At 52.2% G+C, this 17,407-nt stretch overlaps 1 protein-coding gene across 1 annotated transcript in view; it reads right to left on the reverse strand.

The window, feature by feature from the left end:
• Positions 1-774: 774 nt before the first annotated feature.
• Positions 775-17,407, reverse strand: part of BCL2L10 (BCL2 like 10) — a 35,450-nt gene continuing 18,817 nt past the window's right edge. The window contains exon 2 of the mRNA XM_075160085.1: positions 775-945. Coding sequence (XP_075016186.1) covers positions 889-945 — 57 coding nt within the window. The 3' untranslated portion in view covers positions 775-888. The remainder of the gene's footprint in view (positions 946-17,407) is intronic.

A 17,407-nucleotide genomic window follows, 5' to 3' on the forward strand; every position in this document is an offset into this window, starting at 1 on the left:
CAAGATCGTGGTTGATCAAAGCGGCTGTGCTTCTCGTCAGGCTCAGTAGTGCATCAGGAGCCGTGACAGCGGCCACTAATAAGGCTAGCAACAATTAGCTTGGAAATAGCGTCTTCTGAGCAGAAAACAATGGTTGCTACGTTACAACCTTTATGTATGGAAAAGATACTTAGTCAAGTCTTGCTCAACAGCCTTCAGTGCATCACACCAACCATTTGCTCTTAGGGAAGGACTGGTTACTATTTTTAGCTACCGACACGTGTACAACACATGCATAGAATTATACATAAATATATAGAGATATGAATAGATATGCATATCTTGTTTATACACACACACATATATTTTCATATATATGAGAAACAAGAACGCATTTTTCATCTATAGTGTATTTTTACAACAGACCAATATGATTTAGATCTCTTTGCCGTTAATATTTCCATTCAAATAATGCCTTATTTATGCCCGTACTGGAGAAGCTCTTCTGACAACGTGGGAAGATGCTTTTTACTGTGAAGCCAGAACTGTCAGCAGCCTCTATTATTTCTGGTGGGACTGTCAGTTCTCCAAGTAACATGACTTCATTTTTAACCAGGTCTGTTGGAAGACACTTGATCCGTCCTGCTTTTGTCAGTCTCAGAAGACAAACTTGCCAGGAAGAAATGGTATGTGTGACCTTTGAAAATGACTGTTGCCCTTTCCGTCTTGGTCTGTGCTCTATTTTTCATAAAAGCCTGTTTCTGTGGTGCATCACAGGGGAAATGAGCCATTCATCTTTGTCTCCGCTGCCCTCGCTTCTGCTGGGGGAGCCACTCCCCGCAGGCGTATGGAGAACGCTGGGTCAAGCAGCACTTGGGCATCTTCTGGAGCTGGACCTGCAGCGATTCATCAGTCGCTTCCCTTTTGGAAATCAACAGCCATCTGTAGTACAAGTGTTTCTGACCCCTGAAAGTTATTAAGTAAAGTCATGCACAGATAAAAAGCAAATAACAAAACAAAAAGATAGACTTACAAGGCGGTCACAGAGTATTTTATGCCTCCCAGCACTGAGACCACCTTAGCAGCCCTGCCGTGGAGGCTGTGCTCGAGCCTCAGGCGTACCTTCAGGTGCAGCAATGTAGCGGGGGTGCTGCAGCTCTTTACATTTAAATTAATGGCTGTCATAAGTACACAGAAGGCTTTTGGGAGCTTAAATAGGAGGTGTCTATGTAAGGAATGGTTGTGTGAAGAATGGCATAGCAGCGTGAGCTCCAGAGATGGCCTTTTGCTCAGGACACCGACAACGTGGCCACGTCGATGCGGTGTTTTGGAGCAGGCCTGCTGCCATGGTAGGTCCCTCTCCCCTCTGCCCCCCTCTCCCCTCTGCCCCCCTCTCCCCTCTCTCCTCTGCCCCCCCCCCCCCCGCCCCTCTCCCTCTCCTCTCGTACGATGTGGTTTGTAGCTTCCAGAGGGAGTCCACAGACCTTTGTAGTCAAACAACCTTGACACAATATGCTTAAGCTCAGATTTTACTTTACCCTTTTATCAGGTTTTGTCTCTGTGGTTTGAGTGTCACAGCCTGCTGCTGGCTTTTGGGCATTCACCTCCCCGTTTGAACTGTCATTGCTGATGCACCGCTGCATCCCTGCTGCTGGAGGGATGCTGCCCCGGCGTCCCTGGGGCAGTGGGGTGAAGAGCGTAGCCCCAAAGGCTCTTCAAAGCAACGCTGACCCTCTGCCCAGCTGCATGCAGCAGCCCGAGGATGCGATCCACGGCTGAAACTCGCCAATCTAATTCTAGTCCTCCGCGGCACAGCTCCACGCACATCCTTAGCTTACAGAAAGAGGCTTAGTGCACCTTATTCTTCTGGGGAGGTCTATAGATGGGGCTGAGGTTATGCTTTCTGCAAGGGGTGGGTGGCCTAACCTTTCTCCCAATGGCCAGCGCAGGGCGAGCCGGCAGCGGCCCGGGAGGGGTGTGTATCACCGGGTGCGAGGGGGACGCGCGGCACACGGTGGAGCCGGAGCACGCTGGCGGCACCACGCAGAGAGGGAGGGCAAGCCCTCCCGTACCCCCCAGAATGAAACCTCTCCTTGCCAGCACGGCTGCCTGGGTGCAGCTGAGAAAAACCTATGGTCTCCGTGGCAGTTTGCTATGGGGAGCTCAGTAAATCGTCTCTTTCCCCCTGCTTTCCCCCGCTTTAGCGCAGACAGGTCGGACGCTGCTGGAGCGGGCAAAGCCACAGGCTGTCATGAACGCGGCGCTGAGTGCATGGGGTTTGTTCCTTCATGAGGGAGGAAAGAAGATGGAGCAGCATAAGCCACTGCTATGATAATGGAACTGGAACCACCTTCAAGTTATAATACCTCCATATTAGCATTGAAAAATTCCCAGTGCAACCAAGGTAGAGAGTTATAATAAGAGAGGGAAATAAATATACACTCCTGTGTATAATCAGGGCCACAGAGAAACCTCCTCTCCCCCCAGATGCCAGATAATACGCCAAAAGCAAGTCAGGAGCAACATTTGGTTTGCTCTTCGTACAGTGAAGCGCTGGCTCCCAGGTAAGGCAGCAAAGCGTGAAGAAACGACGACCCGTGGTGTAAGTGCTTGGTCTGGCATTGCTGTTCCAGCCAAGGGCTCAGCCCGACCCACACACTGTGGCAGGCAGCAAGGTACCGCAGCCCTCCTGCCAAACCTGAGGGCTGAAGAACAAGATAAAAAACCCCACAGCTGCAGAGAGGGCTGCAAACCAGTTACACCCCCCAGGCTCCTTAGGGACAGTTTGAGCTCAACAACAAAAAAAGTTATATTACATATATAATATATAACATTATATATACATATATATAGTATAGCATTATGTTATATGCAATATAACTTTATATTATATATACACATACATATATATGTATATATAAACTTTATATATGTATAACATACACATATTGTATATAGACATGTTATGTATATATACATGTATAATGTCTATATATACATATATGTATAATATATACATATAAATACATACGCACATATATAACGTGTATATGTGTATGTATACATCTATATTATGTGTATATAGAATCTATTCTATGTGTGTATAGAATAATGTATAGAATACACAAATATGTGTATTTATACATACAAAATGCCTATCTATACATATATTTGTATGTATATAAAACCATTTGTATGTATATAAAATCACACAAGTTGTCTAGATACATATATGTATATGCAATACACATATACATATAAGTATATACAGACGCATACGTGTATGCGTATATACACACCCACAGCCACAGCCACAGCCAGACGAAGGGAAGCTCCCCTTGCGCAGGGCGCTCGCAGTCTGCCCGCAGGCGACGCAGGCAGTGGCGCACGGCTCCTGTACTGCCAGCGCTGGTTCTACAGCTCCGCGGTGGTGCTTAGCCCAGGGCCCTGGCAGTGGAAAGTGGTTCCCAGTACCTGGCTTCAACACAAACCTGCACCTGCAGGTGCTGCCAGCTCCTGTGGACAAGGCAGAAGCCACCGAGTTTCCAGCTTGGGTGCGGTGCTGCAGAGCCCCACGGGGTGACAGTGGCCGTGCTTGCCCTGCCGAACCAAGGGAACACAGTGTATTATTTCCCACTTTACAGCCTTGACTGTTTAGCGTCCCAGTATACGGCAGTACATAGCTGTCTTTCTTCCAGAGGTAGCTGTCACTTTTCTCTGGGGCTTTTAAAATAAGGGAAAAAGGCAGCCTGAAGTATCGTGCTTGCAAACATGTAGCAAGCTCTTTCCCTACTGGGATTTGCACTTACAATTAATTAAGGAAACTAAATTTCGGTTACAGGGATAGGCCCACAAAAACCAAGCTGTCCCTAAAAGCCCACCCCTTCCCCTTGTACTGTTTTGCTATATTTCTGAGAAGATGGTTATTAATGTGCCACTTTATTTTTCCAGTAAGTATAAAAAAAATAAATGCTAAGAAAACTGCTGGAAGAATTTTGCTTATTTTTCCTGGTTCGAAGCTGGGTGATGGGGCACTCGGCACAAAGATGTATGCAAGACTATGAGCCACGCTCATTAAAACTTAAGCCAACTTCAGCAGCTGCTGCTGGCAGCAACCCTTGACAAGCCTCGGTCCATGTGGGTCGGCACCATTTCTTCGGATATCTCGGAGACTCTGCTAGAGGCCTCAGTTTGGCCACTGTGTGAGTGCTGAGGTTACTTAGCACACTTTTCCTGCTGTGCTGTATTAGCTTATTTTTAATGCTGTGCTCCTTCCCAGCCTTCTTTCTAGTCCATACCCCTGAACTACAAAAAATGCTATGCATTTGCTGCAGAAAGGCAGGCTGCTGGAGGGAGCGTAGCCTGCAGCAGCAGCTGTAGGACTGGTTTGAGGGCTTCTGTTAACAGCCTGCATCAAGTATGCATGAAACCAAGATAGGGCAAAAACTCTGCTGAGCTGGAGTCAGAAAGATGCCATCCTACCCCTGCATTCACCAGTGCCATCGCTGCACGGCCGGCCTGCCTCCCTGCCGACGGCAGAGGGGTTTGTCTGAACGGCGCAGGAGAGATTTGCTCCCAGCCTCTGCAGTACTGCACTTGCAGCCGGGTAGGAAGCACAGAGCTGGTGACTAAACTCTGGCTTTAACGTCTAAAACTGCAGATCAAAAAAAAAAAAAAATCATTTTACTGGCAAAATATTCAGGTGCGTATTTTCGCAGGCACAAACCAAGCAGCTGCTTGGTGGCCAGGTAGCAAGTGGCTGGGAGAGGTCTGTGCGTTGCTGTGGAGGGTGCTACTGAATTCATGCTCATGGAAAGCTGACAGCAACATTTCTGAGCTAGATAGACATCTCTGCGGAGAGGAATGCAGCTGAAAACAGAGATGACCCTTGTGAGGGGAGTAAATCCTATCTGTTTTTGCAAGAGGCATGACATGCATACTTCTGTTAAAGTAACAGCATAAAGCACCAAGAACAACCACTGGAAATTTGGCAACATCTGGTTTTCAGTGCTGAACACATGCCAGCCCACTCAGGCAATATGTGGGACAATTTTAGGAGCTGAAAGACAAAAGATGAAAGGGAGCTACGCCCTTGTGCTTCGTATCTGGTGTGGTGAGAGGCTGGCCACCACGCTCTCGTGCTCTGCAGGCTGGCGGGCAGCCTGCTGCCGTCCGGGCGCTGGCCAGGCTCGTCCCCAGCAACCCCAGCTCCGGCGCAAAGCATGCAGGAGATGGTGCCTCCCTTTGCAGATGAGATGGTCTCTTGCTCGCCAAACGGCACCACTTGCGCTTGACCAGCTCAGCTTGCATTTCCATCAGCTCCTAACAGCACCTGCGCTGCAGGACTCCAGCCTTACCCGCTGAGCCGAGCTCGCTGAGTAGCAGCAATTTAAACAGCTGAAAAAACGAAAACAGCAACAACCTCAGCTCGTGCTTGACTGGCTGATCTGGTAGCTTCTCCTGAAGGGTGAGATGAGGGCCCCACTCCGCCTGGAGCAGACCCCTTACTGACTCCCAGGAGCATCTGCACCAGCAGGGCTGGAAGGGTTCGGCCTCTACCAGCTTTGCTGTGGGCATTTGGGGCTGGACCACTGCCGTACAGACGGGGCTGTATTCATGGGCCTCCTTCACCTCCCATTCTTTGAGGCAATGCCTAAGGAATTTAGATTTAAATTAATCCTTTGGCACCATCAGTCTTCCACCCTGAAGGCTAATGAGTTGCACTAAGATTAAATCCCATCGAGGAGTATACCAATGTCTTTGCTACTCGGCGCTCGTCCAGATCCTTCGAAATGGCTGCCGCAGTGCCGTGGTTCACGCTGTTCAGGCTCGAGGGGCTCACTGGCCGCCCAGCAGCCCGATGGGGCTGGACCCACGCTGAGCAAGAGGGAGGGCCAGATGGCCTCGGGAGGCATCGCCCAAACTAAGTTTCCCTGTGGTGCTGTGATACCAAAAGCTTTCTCATGGAAGTAACAACAAACTGAAAAGAAAACCACCCATGACAGATGGAGCTTCTGTCTTCTGCTGTTGTTTTTACGTATAACATGGTCACAAAAAGCACTTTCTTCTGTACCTATCTTCTTACCAGGGGAAAAAAGTGACAGAGAAAATGCACAAGAAAAGAGTCATTTTCTAGAAAAGTCTCTGGCATAAATAAAGAACTATGACTTGCAGGGCTTTTACTTGGACTCTTCCGTCTCTCCGGCTGAAGTCCCCGGGAGCTGTAAGCCCAGCCACGCTCACCACAGACTGCAAGGCCAGAAGCACCCAAAACTCATGGTCACTTTTGAAATAGCTGCATGAAAGCAGCTTTAAAAAGAAAAGACGACACAAACCTACACGATGCTCAGGCATCACACAGCTGAACCGAAACCCTCGGTCTGAATCTGCCTCTTGAACTTTGGGAAGATTGTCTTGGGATTTGGGCACAGATTTGTGCCTGAACTTTGTGCCTCTCAGCCATCTCAAACACGCAGTTTAAACTCTTCAGTAATCTCTGATCTTTCAGGGTTAATGATCAGATGCAACTTTGAAGGCGCTGAACTTGTGAACCAGGATGTGTTGGGAAAGGCCGAGGCATGCAAAGTTGAGCTGTTTCTCAGGAGAGTGTTAGCTGAAGTGACGGGGAGGGTTTGTGTTTGGCGGGGATTTCGCTAAAGGGGGGGTGATGCTGTGGCCCCACACATCCTCGGCAGCCCCTGTGCTTCAGCACACATGGGAGCTCAAGCAGCTTTTCCACCTCGTACAGTGCTGTGAAATCAGCAGCAGGCGTAAATCCACAGCTGCTGCGTTGTGCCATGTGGGGTTGGGGGTTTTTTTAGCTTGTTTCAGTTCAACTGAGATCAAACTCAACCATTTATTACAATTTTTCTGCAAGGCAGCGCTCTCGTCACCTGCAGCTGCTCACCCAAACCAACCTAAACCGTCACCTTGTGAACCATTCGGACACAGGTGAAGGGTGCCCCGCCTTGGTCAGCCCAAAACTCAAGCCTGGGAGGAGGCAAGCGAGAGGCAGCTCTGCAGGCCCCCACCCGTGGCCATGTCCATACCCACCCCACCAGGCTGCTCCAGTCTAACGCTGCTCTGCACCAGCTTGCTGCCAGGCTGCGGCTACAGCGTGCGTGTCCTGGTCCAAGCCAGGACTCCCCATGCTTTACCTCTGGTTCTTTTGCCCCTCACTCCTGCCAGGCACAGCAAATATTTCACAACTGACTTCAGTTTTACAAGTTGTTAGGATATTATCTGGTACGAAAGCATAAGCGGAGCAACTCTAATGGGATGCAAGATGTGTATATGTGAAAACTCATTTCTAAGAGAGATGATACATTTGAAAAATGTGTACTTCTCCAGAAGAAGGTAGTTTCTTCCCATTTCTCCATTACATATTTTAAAGCTGAATCACATAAGACTTTTTAAGTATTAATCTTTTAAAAGCCATACCTGACCTGGCATCATGCCCATCCTGTTACCTCCTCAACAAACCTAGATTTCACCGTGGAGCAACGTAAACAAGAAGGGTAGTAGCTTTAGGGTTGAGAAAACACTTGGATAAATTAAGATTGTTGTACCAAGCAGCCATATCGTCTTCCTGTTCTCCTCAGGCCGTTCCTACAGTGCAAGGTGTCCTACTGCCACAATGCAAGCGTGACCCTTTGGCCAGGCTTTTACGGGGTTTTGATGTTCTCCTCCCAAAATGGCCAAACGAAGGGCACGTGTTCTGGCTGTGGATGCGCTGGCGCTTGGGTAGTCCTCTCTCAGCTCGAAAGCTGTTTAAATGCGGAGTTTCTTCCTGCTGCAGAGAAGGAAAAGCTGCAGGTCTCGGCACCGCCGGGCCCGGGCCGCGGCTGCCGCGTCCCCTCCGGGCTGCAGGCGGCGCTGCCCCCCGCGCCCAGCGGCACCGCCCCGCAGCGCGGCCCCGCGCATCCCCCCGCCGCCCCGGGAGGGCACCACCCACCCGAGCCTGCCCAGCCCTCACCGGCACAGCCGGCTTTTAGGCGTAAATATTACAATTTTTAATAGGTAGAAAATTATATACATCTACATGCCTATGTAAATTGAATACACATATGCATTATATACATCATGTATACACATATATGTATGGGTGTATGTGTGTATGTATATGCATGCATATGTATAGAATTTATATACCTATACACATATGTGTGCGTGTGTGTGTACACACACACACGTGTATATCTGCATGCATATGTATAGAATTTATATTCGGTGCCGGTGCGCTGCAACCGCCCGAGCCGCCGCAGGGGGGGGCTGCGCCGGGAGAAGGGAGGGGTCGAGGGGGAGGGAGGGGGGCAAGGATGGAGGCGGGCAGGGATGGAGGGAGGGAGGCAGGGATGGAAGGAGGGGGGCAGGGATAGAGGCGGGCAGGGATGGAGGGAGGGAGGCAGGGACGGAGGGGGCAGGGATGGAGGGAGGGAGGCAGGGATGGAGGGGGCAGGGATGGAGGGAGGGCCAGGCGGCCGCAGCCCGCAGGAAGCCGTACTGCTGGGGAGGCCGATCCCGAGGAGGTCGGTTCCCACCCACGCCCGGGCAGCTCCGCCAAGAGCGGAGGTGTTTAAAGCCTTGTAATGCCATCACTCAGTTGCTGCTTCGGCTGGCTGTGTAATACCAAACAAAATGCTCTTCTCACTGAGTTATTCTCTGATGTTGCCGAGAAGTGAGCTGACATAGGTGACAGGTGGGAATGGAAATACGAGCCTCAACGATTAGCCCAGTGTTCATTTAGAAACACTAATTGTGACAGGGCAGCGTTGCTTTGTTCCTGCCCTGTGTATCCATACAGCAAGTCAAGAGGCTCAGACACCCCAGCCACTGCAAACCCCGGCTCAGGCAGCAGGGTGAAACTTGGCTTTGCTGAGATCAGCCCCCCAGAAAGCTTCTTGCTGCGGCTCGCAAACCTGGGCGGGCTCCGTCCTGCAGGACAAAGCAAAAATACCAGTCTGAAATGCCTGCACAGATAGTGCCGAAGGCACCCAGGTAAAGCACTAAAGGCCTTCGGAAAATTAACTCTCTGCAAATGGATAAGAAGATCTTTGAACCTGCAAAAAGGAAAAGGTGCAAAACTAAGAATTTGGGAGGGGGTGGGACCACCCCAGCCTCTGCCCAGTGCCGGGACCTAGGCTGGAGTCAAGCTGGACATCCACCTGGAGGCCTCTGGCTACAGCAAGGTAAGCCTTTAAAGTTCAGCTTCCCTTCACCCATCATGAGAAAACATATACTTTTAAGTACAAAGTGCAGCAGAACATCAAAACTAGCCATTAGCAATTGCATTTCCTACAGCCAGCCTCCAATAATATCAGGTTTCTGCCGTTATCTCTTGTCTGGGAAGTCTAAAGACTCCCCTGTGAAGTGTCTCATCTATTTTAGAAGCAGAAGATCCCTGTACCCAATGTCAAACACTTATGTCCCACAGTCAGCCTTTAGCACTTCAAAAAATTCCAAATCATTTGCACAACATTGAAATTTCACGGAGTAAGGGGAGGGGAAATTTTTTTCCTTACATTTTGCTTCTGGCATTGCCAAAGCACTTTCATGTCCTGATTTTCAGAGTCACTTGATCACTGGTGCAAGATGCACCATATGATCCCAGCATATGACACGGCATTTGGAGGTGGGAGCTGTGGCCCTGTGTGCCTGCAGCGCTGACGGCCCCGTGCTGGCCCTCGACACAGATGCTCTGCCGTTGCAGTGGTGGTGGGACTGATCTGGGTAACTCTGTCCCTGCAGCACGCTGTGGGCGTAGCCAGAGCACAGCTGTAACTTGGGGCTGCAATTCATTACGGCATTTTGTGAAGGCCCTAATTTCTTGTGCATGTTACCTGGGCTTTCCTCTCCCCAGCACCGACCTGCTGCCCCGCCACCTTGCAGAGCCCCCGCCGGCGGCTCACCCAGGAGGGCTGCAGGCGCTGGAAGGGGCTGAGCTCTGGCCTGGCTCACTTACAGCCGAAAGCGCGTGGTAAGCTCTAGTGAAAGAAATCTGCAGTGCTCCCCAATATTTTGCACATGCCATCCTCCACCCCAGCCGCAGCGCAGCCCAGTGGCACACAAAAGTGGTCTGTCGTGGGGACTGGTGCTGGTAAGCCATGCGGTGCCTCCGGCTCGTGTCCTCCACACAGGTTAAATAATAGCCTCCAGGACTTGTACTAATTATTAAACATATTACTTGAACCAGCAGCTTTGCTCCTGGGAAATACCCAGAGCCTCCCAGACTGCCTGCCTGCTGGACCCACTCATTCATCCGCACCGTTGTCCCATCACAGAGACAAGGGCTGGGACAGAAGGAACTATCGGGGCACAAGGAGCTATTGGGATGGAAGAAGCTATCGGGGTGAAACACGGGCGCTGGCAGTGGGGACATAGCGGGTGCCCTGCTCTCCTCGCCCCGGCGGGACAGCGTGACCCTGAGGGGGTGCTGCTCGCCCGATGGGACAGGGAGTGGAGAGGCTGCGTTGGGCTTCACAGCCAGCTCTGTCCACGCCTCTGCTCAGCAGGGCTTTGGTAGAAGCCCAGACCCTCTGCTCCACACACGCTCCCTGACATCCTCAGCTTTACTGCAGCCCATTTGCATATAGAAAGGCCACATCAGCCCTCAGCAAAAAGTCATGTCATGGCCAGTAGCTTCAGCAGCGAGTACCCTGGCTGCAGTGGTTACCAACTGCTTTCACAGGCCAAGGCCAAGGAGTCTGCAATGAAAAAAAAAATCCCAAAGCAGCAAACTAAAATATCTCTGAGCAATAACCGTGTGCCCCACAGGAGCACTCAGCAGACCGGACACGCTGGAGACATTGTGCAGAGCTGTGCTGCTTTTGCTCTGATCAGATGAGGATGAGGTTGTTCTTCGCAATTTGTGATAACAGCATTTTGCAAGCATGATGAAAATTTGTGGTAAACCCCAGGCGAACTGGGGCAGCCTGTGCACACAAACCATGCAACATGGGTTTTTAGCAGAGTCAGGCTAAGGGCTTTAACTCCCCCATGCCTGTCCCCTGTGCTCCTGCGGCACAAGGCAAGCCCCGCACCCGCGCCCAGCCGTCAGCCACCTCCTGCGGCTGCCTTGCTTCCCCTGGGGCCTGCGCCGGGGTTTTGGCGGTGCTGCCTCGGAGATGACCTGCGGAGCGGGCGGCCCCGGTCCCGCGGGGGCACGGCTGCGGCTCGGCAGCAGGTAAAACCCCGCAGCCAGGCCAGCCGGGGGCAATGAGCCCCGGAGGAGCACGGGGCTGGGCACAGCAAAGCGCAGGGCATGCTCGCTAGCTGGGGAAGAGCCTCGCGAGCGGCTGCCCAAAGGCTTGCAGCGGATGAGCAAAACAGTAGAAAATAATCAATTTGCTTTGACAGTGTCCTTACTGCCCGTGAACTGGTTTGTATTAATAAAGCCATTACAGTAGGGTAGCGAACTGCTCATTTCTCCCGTTAGTTTGCCTTGCTCCGAAGAACCCTACATTTATCTATCCTTCGCATTCACTTTCTTCATTCCTAAAACACACATTGTACCTGGACTAACTGAGGACATCCGCACTGGCACAGGGAGCGGCCGTGTGTCCTGCCCTCACTCCAGCTGGGGTCCTCCAGCAGGGACTCATCTGAAAGAAAAGTAAGATACCAATATTTTGAAAGAGTAAACAGGATAATGCCAGAGGCGAGTCACGATGACCCGGAGCCCAGGCACATGCTGATTAATTCAGTTCCCCTCCCTTAAATGGTTTATTTCTGCTAATCAAGAAAGATTGACAGAAAACAGATCTGGTCACAGTAACTTGCTGTGGTGCTGATACAGGACGCTTACCCGTTGGTACAGCTCTTACTTGGCATTGTATTTTGACTGAGAACCAGAATCATGCAATAGGTAATATAGCACATAATAGCTGTGGCAAAACCTGGCCAACTCACAGGTCTGAAAACGAATTCTAAGCTGTGAACCAGTATCAAGTAGACACTTTGTTAGAGAAGGATTTTCTTCTTCCCTCTTTGAAATTTCATATTTTTAATCCATGACCTGGACGAAACCACCATAATTAACACAGAACCCAAGTCCCGGCTCCAGAGCTGGGCTCGCTGGACACACAGTAAATGTTTTGCTGCGGACAATATAAAAATCACAGGTAGAGCTAAGACAGACTCAGGGTTGGGACGTGACGGTTGGACCAGCCCTGGGGGGGCGTGATGGACCCTTGTGGAACTAACGGGGCTCATCCCACTTATGAGCAAAGACCCCTGAGTGGGAACACCCCCAGTAGTGCCCAGTGTGAGTGCTGCTGGGATGGCGCGTCCCGTTCCGGTGTCCACAACCCCCCCCCCAGCAGAGAGCTTCAGTGACGGGAAAGGGTGCGCAGCCCAGGAGCTTCTCTGGTGCTGGGGGTGAGCCATGCAGTGTGGACAAAGCCACCTACGACTCACCAGGTCTGCTCCGGATCACCAGCCCTCGTGCGACATCCCCGTTGCCAGCAAGCCCACACGGCCGTGAGTGCACAGGGTAATCCTTGTGCTGTGGAGGTAACATCACAAATAACACTCAGCTGCTTCAAATGGACAACTACAGGTGGCACCGGCAGAAATAGACCCTAAAAAAGAGCCACGGAGTCTGTAAAATCTTTTATGGCAAGACCAGCTAAGACCAGTCAGGCACACAGACATTGAACTGAATTTTAAAGGAAATACTTTGTTTGGGGGATCTTTTTTACAATTGCACATACTTTTCAAAGTCCATGGTGAGATTATTAGAGGCTCCTCTGGCAAGTGAGAAGCCACAAACCACGCAGAGCAAAAGGTACCCTGAAACCACCACCGAACCCATGACAAAGCCCCTCGCCTGGAGGGTATCCACAGCCCCACAGCATACCCACCAGAAATACCCTTTGGTGGGAGATGGTTAAACCATACTGGCCTAGGCAGCCGGACGCCTGAGACATGGGCTGCTGTAGCCTACTGCTCCCATGCAGTGTTTTTTCCTAGTTATTAGCTAAATCAGGTTTGAGACCTTCCTCCTCAAAACAGCTTCAGTTATCCAGAGGAGCAAGGAGGCAAGAAAGCTCAGTCGCTACCTAAGCAAGACATTGGCAGTGCTGGGCGTCCTTTCCTTCCCTTTGTGACAAATAAGGGTGACCAAAGCCGGCCAAGAAACTTGTGCTATTCCCCAGTCTCAAGCCTCAGAAATAAATGCTCTTGGACTTCTTTTTTGTTTGGTTGTTATCTCCTTGAGGAGTCTCTAGGACACTTTGGAGGCTTCAGATAAGATTATGGCCAATTACGAAGGGAAGAAAGAGTTCATCTCTCGGTATCTTTTTGGACAAACAATCTGAGGCAAACAAAGTTTAGCAACCTCTCTGGGCTTGCAGGGTTTAGGGTCCAAATAGCTCATCCTGATGCCGTAAGCCTGAAACGCAGCCTGGCCAGTTTTCCGGCGCGGCAGTGTCTTATCTGCTCCGACCCCTCGCTCCTGCTGGCCAAACCCACCCACCCAACCTTTTTATTGCAATCTGCCCATTAAACGCTGTAGGGATGCTGTGGTTTCTTCACCTTTTGTCCCACACTTTGGAGCTGTGAGTGGCCCTCAGCCGCCTTGCAGCCCGGCTGGGGCAGTGCCGGTATTCCCGGTAGGGGCTGTGTGTCCCCAGCACAACCCACACAAACCCTGCATGGCTCCCCTGGGACCCTCACGCTTTGCGAAACCCCGATACGGCTGTTCACCAGCAGATTGGTGAATGGGCCCAGTTCCCTGCCCGAGAAGAACTCTCTCCTACAGAGGAGCTGCTATTCCCGGCATCCCTCTCCGTTTGCATTCCTGTTGTTACAGCCCACGCCACACACCTGGCGCCACCGAGGCTCCGCTAGGCTGGAAGAAAAATGAAAAGAAGGTAAAATTCCTGTGCCCACACAACAAGATCTTTTTATAGCCAAGGGGATGAGGTTTTTTACTCTCTTCCTATTTTCCACTTAGGGAGTAAACAGGAAAACCAACCTGGCCTGGTAGCTAATTTGGGAGCACACAGTGTCTCTCCGTGTGCCTCCCTGTGATGCTTCCCGCCCTCTCCTGCCGTGTTGCGGGCAGTGGGGCGGCACTGGGGCCAACACCCCGTGTCCCCAAAGTGTCCCTTCGAGGGAGCTGACAGCCCTCAGCCGCTCCTGAACAGGGACTGTCACCAATTACACCCGGAGCCAGCGTCGGGTGTCTGGGGCCGGTCAGCGTCTGCGCTAACGGCAGGCAAAGCGAAGGGCGAGAGCATGAGCACTGCACCGCAGCCACTGGTGGGGTGGACATTTTCACCTTGGTTTGCCACTGGGAAGGTTTTTTGGTGCCCTTACCTTAGGGCGGTGTGCCCTGACTCTGCCGCAGCGCGGGGGCTGCTCGGGACAGGGGTACGTCGGCCCCGGTGCTCTCAGGCGGTGCCACCAGCCCGGGGGGTTGGGGGAGGGCTGTGGAGCTCGGGCTGGGGGAGCACAAGGACACGGGCTTAGTTCAATGTACACGGCATCATCTCCTCGGCACGTTCAAAACATCTCTATGGGTCCCACCACAGACGGGCTGGGAGCCAGCGCCTCTGAGCGAGCTGCAGGTGGCTCGCACCTCCCTGCGCGTGGCTGAACGGGTTTGTGCCCACTGGCATCCATGCAGCCTGAACTCAGCCTGTACCTCTGGACCTTCACCTGTGTTCATGTTTGTGCTGCCATATAATGACTACCGCAAAGAGGAACCAGTCTGCCCCGGGAACTGGAGCACGGCACCGCCATATGTCATCCTTCATTGCCCCGCTTGGCCACGCAGCTGGGTGATGAGCTACCCAACATCTGCCCCCCTCACACACACGTGGGTATCCCCACCAACTCTGAAATTCCATCCACACGGAACAAAGCTGAAGAACCCCCCACCAGGGTGGTGTTTCCCCCTCGGGCCTCGCTCCCCATCCCCAGCGAACGTGCTGCTTTTAACCCCGTGCCGCTGCCTGTGCCTCCACACTCACCGCCCCACGCGGTGTGATGGAGGCATGGCCCCAGGAGCGTGACCGCCCACCCGAGCAATTGCTCTCACAGCAAAGCATCGCCTCCTCCATGACGCTGCCCAAGAGAGAACACGTCTTTGCCCTTAGCCTTCGGCAACTGCAAGACAGAAAAAAAAAACCAAAACAGTAGAGCTGGCAACAAGTGGAACCCAAACTGCAGCGAGATTTCGGGCCCTAAGAGATGTAGCAGGTCTCTGGCCCGCTCAGGGAGACAGCCCGTGTAAAAGCAGTGAGCCCAGCAGAAGGAGCCCGACACGATGACTTCAGTCACAGTCACAAGGCTAAAACAGCCAGGAGGGGAAGTTTTCTCAAATACCAGATAGGAAAGTTGCATAACCACCGCCCAGAGCCTTCAGACAGGGCCTGATTTCCCCCTCCAAAATTAGGATGACTTCCCCATGCAGTTTCCAGCTGCATCTGTGGCACAGAGCGAACCGGAGGGTTGTGGTCCCTGTCTGCGGGGTGGGCTGGGATGGGGGGGGCTGCAGGAGGAGAGCGCCCACCCCACGGCCTTGGGTCGGCAGCCTCCAGGGAGTCCCACAGGCTCGCAGGGGTGCAAAAGCATTTCAAAAACCGTCGCCCGCAAGGCTAATCACAGCAAACAGCTTTGAAGCTCCTTTACTGAGAGACCACACGCTGGTAACCGAAGGGCTGAACCCAGGGGATGCCTCCTGCGGGGGCTCTGCCGTGGCGCCTCCTGACGTGAGCCGGGGCAAGGCGCTGCGCCCTACCCTTCTGAAGGACTCTCTTCCTGGACCACCTGGGACAGCAGCAGGAAAGCTTCAAGAGGATTGTCAACAAGACTACAGTAAGGGTTTAGGTTCATGATTTTTGATCCCCTTCCAAAACGAATAGCGAAAGCAAGGCAAACAGAACTCGGACGCGGGCGCGAGAGCTCACTGCGTACAAACGGGTGTGCACCCAGTGCAAGGACACCCACGAGAGCGGCCCTGGTACCCTGAGCAGTGGGAAGCAGGCTGGATGCTGGAATTAAAAGGCTGCCTTGGTCGGCGTTGCTCATTCCCAGGCACCATTCGTCTGTGCATGAATCATCGGCCCTCCCTTTGAATCATTAATCACTGCAAAATCAATAAAGGCCACATACGTTTTTCATGTATCAGCCATTAGCCTGACCTTGTGTCTATCTCTGTAGAGGGCACGAAATAAAAGCATTTCAGATCAAAGCAATCGGCACTAAACTCACCCTAGCAATAGCACCCAGCGGAGCCCGCTGATTTACAGCCGCTGAGCTCATACCGAGGTTGTTTTGGTTCCCGAGAGCCCTGGGCAGTTACAAAGCCCTCGTTGTCCCTTGGGGACATGAGCAGGCAGGAGGGGGCCGCTCCAAAAGGATGTTCTTTGGGATTTGTTTATTTTCGTAAAAACAGGGACCACGTTCTTGTCCAGCAGCAAGTGTCCACACCGCGCTCGGGGATGAGCGGACGCCTCTCCTTCCCCCGGCCCTCACGGGGAGTGACTGCACCAGAGCTGCGTGTGAGCGCGTCCCCGCAGCAGCACCTGCTCCCCTCCGCCCGAGCCTGCCGCGCTCCGCTGCCGCCGAACAAACGCCTTGCGCAGCAACGCCGCCGGGGACACACCGGCACCGCTAAGGGAAACCAGGGGGACCGAAGTCGTTCACCAGGGATGGGGCACGGTAAACTCAGCCCTCTGCCAGCAGCCATGCCCTCTGTGGCCCTTGGACCACAGGCTGAAGCCCCCACCAGCCGATGCCCCAGCCAGCGGAGTCAGATCACATACATTTTTTTTCTCAACCCATTTATTTATTTTGGGACTGAGACATCGAGAGCCTCCAGGCAGCGCTGCCAACCAATTACCATCACTATTGATCACTTCTGCATCCAGCTTTCTAGGTCAGGCCTGCTCTAATTTTGTTAGGGGCAGGCAAAGGGCCGGCTAACTGGGAAATCGCAGTGCTCAGAGATGCCCTGGGGCACAGGGGCAGGTCAGTCAGGTCCAGAAAACCCAAACTCCTTCCAAAGGCCCATGTGCTGGAGGCAGGTGTGCCACTCTCCTGCGTGGACCACTGATGGCTGCACACCAACCCCCTTGTTAGCCCATCACGTGCCCGTAACCACCTCTGGCTAATACTGTTGCAGAGGCCACAGAAATATTTGCCCAAGGAAAGAGGACAGTTTGCTTTCTGCAATAAAAAAATTGGTCTTTGCACTAAGTGGGGCAATGGGAGGGTGGGTTAGGACACCGAAAAGTAAAGCTCATGTCATAGCAGGAGAAACACAACTCGGACCTAAACACATTCAAGACTTCTCAAAACCTGAAATCAGAAATAACTCTGCTTACTAGAGACAGCTCTTTTTTATGGATGCTTTGGTTTTAATTTAAAATCATGCTCTGTTCACGCTTCCCCAACTTTCAGTCTAGGGACCGTATCAGGT

This window comes from Calonectris borealis, chromosome 11 (assembly GCF_964195595.1).
Source record: "Calonectris borealis chromosome 11, bCalBor7.hap1.2, whole genome shotgun sequence".
NCBI lineage: Eukaryota > Metazoa > Chordata > Aves > Procellariiformes > Procellariidae > Calonectris > Calonectris borealis.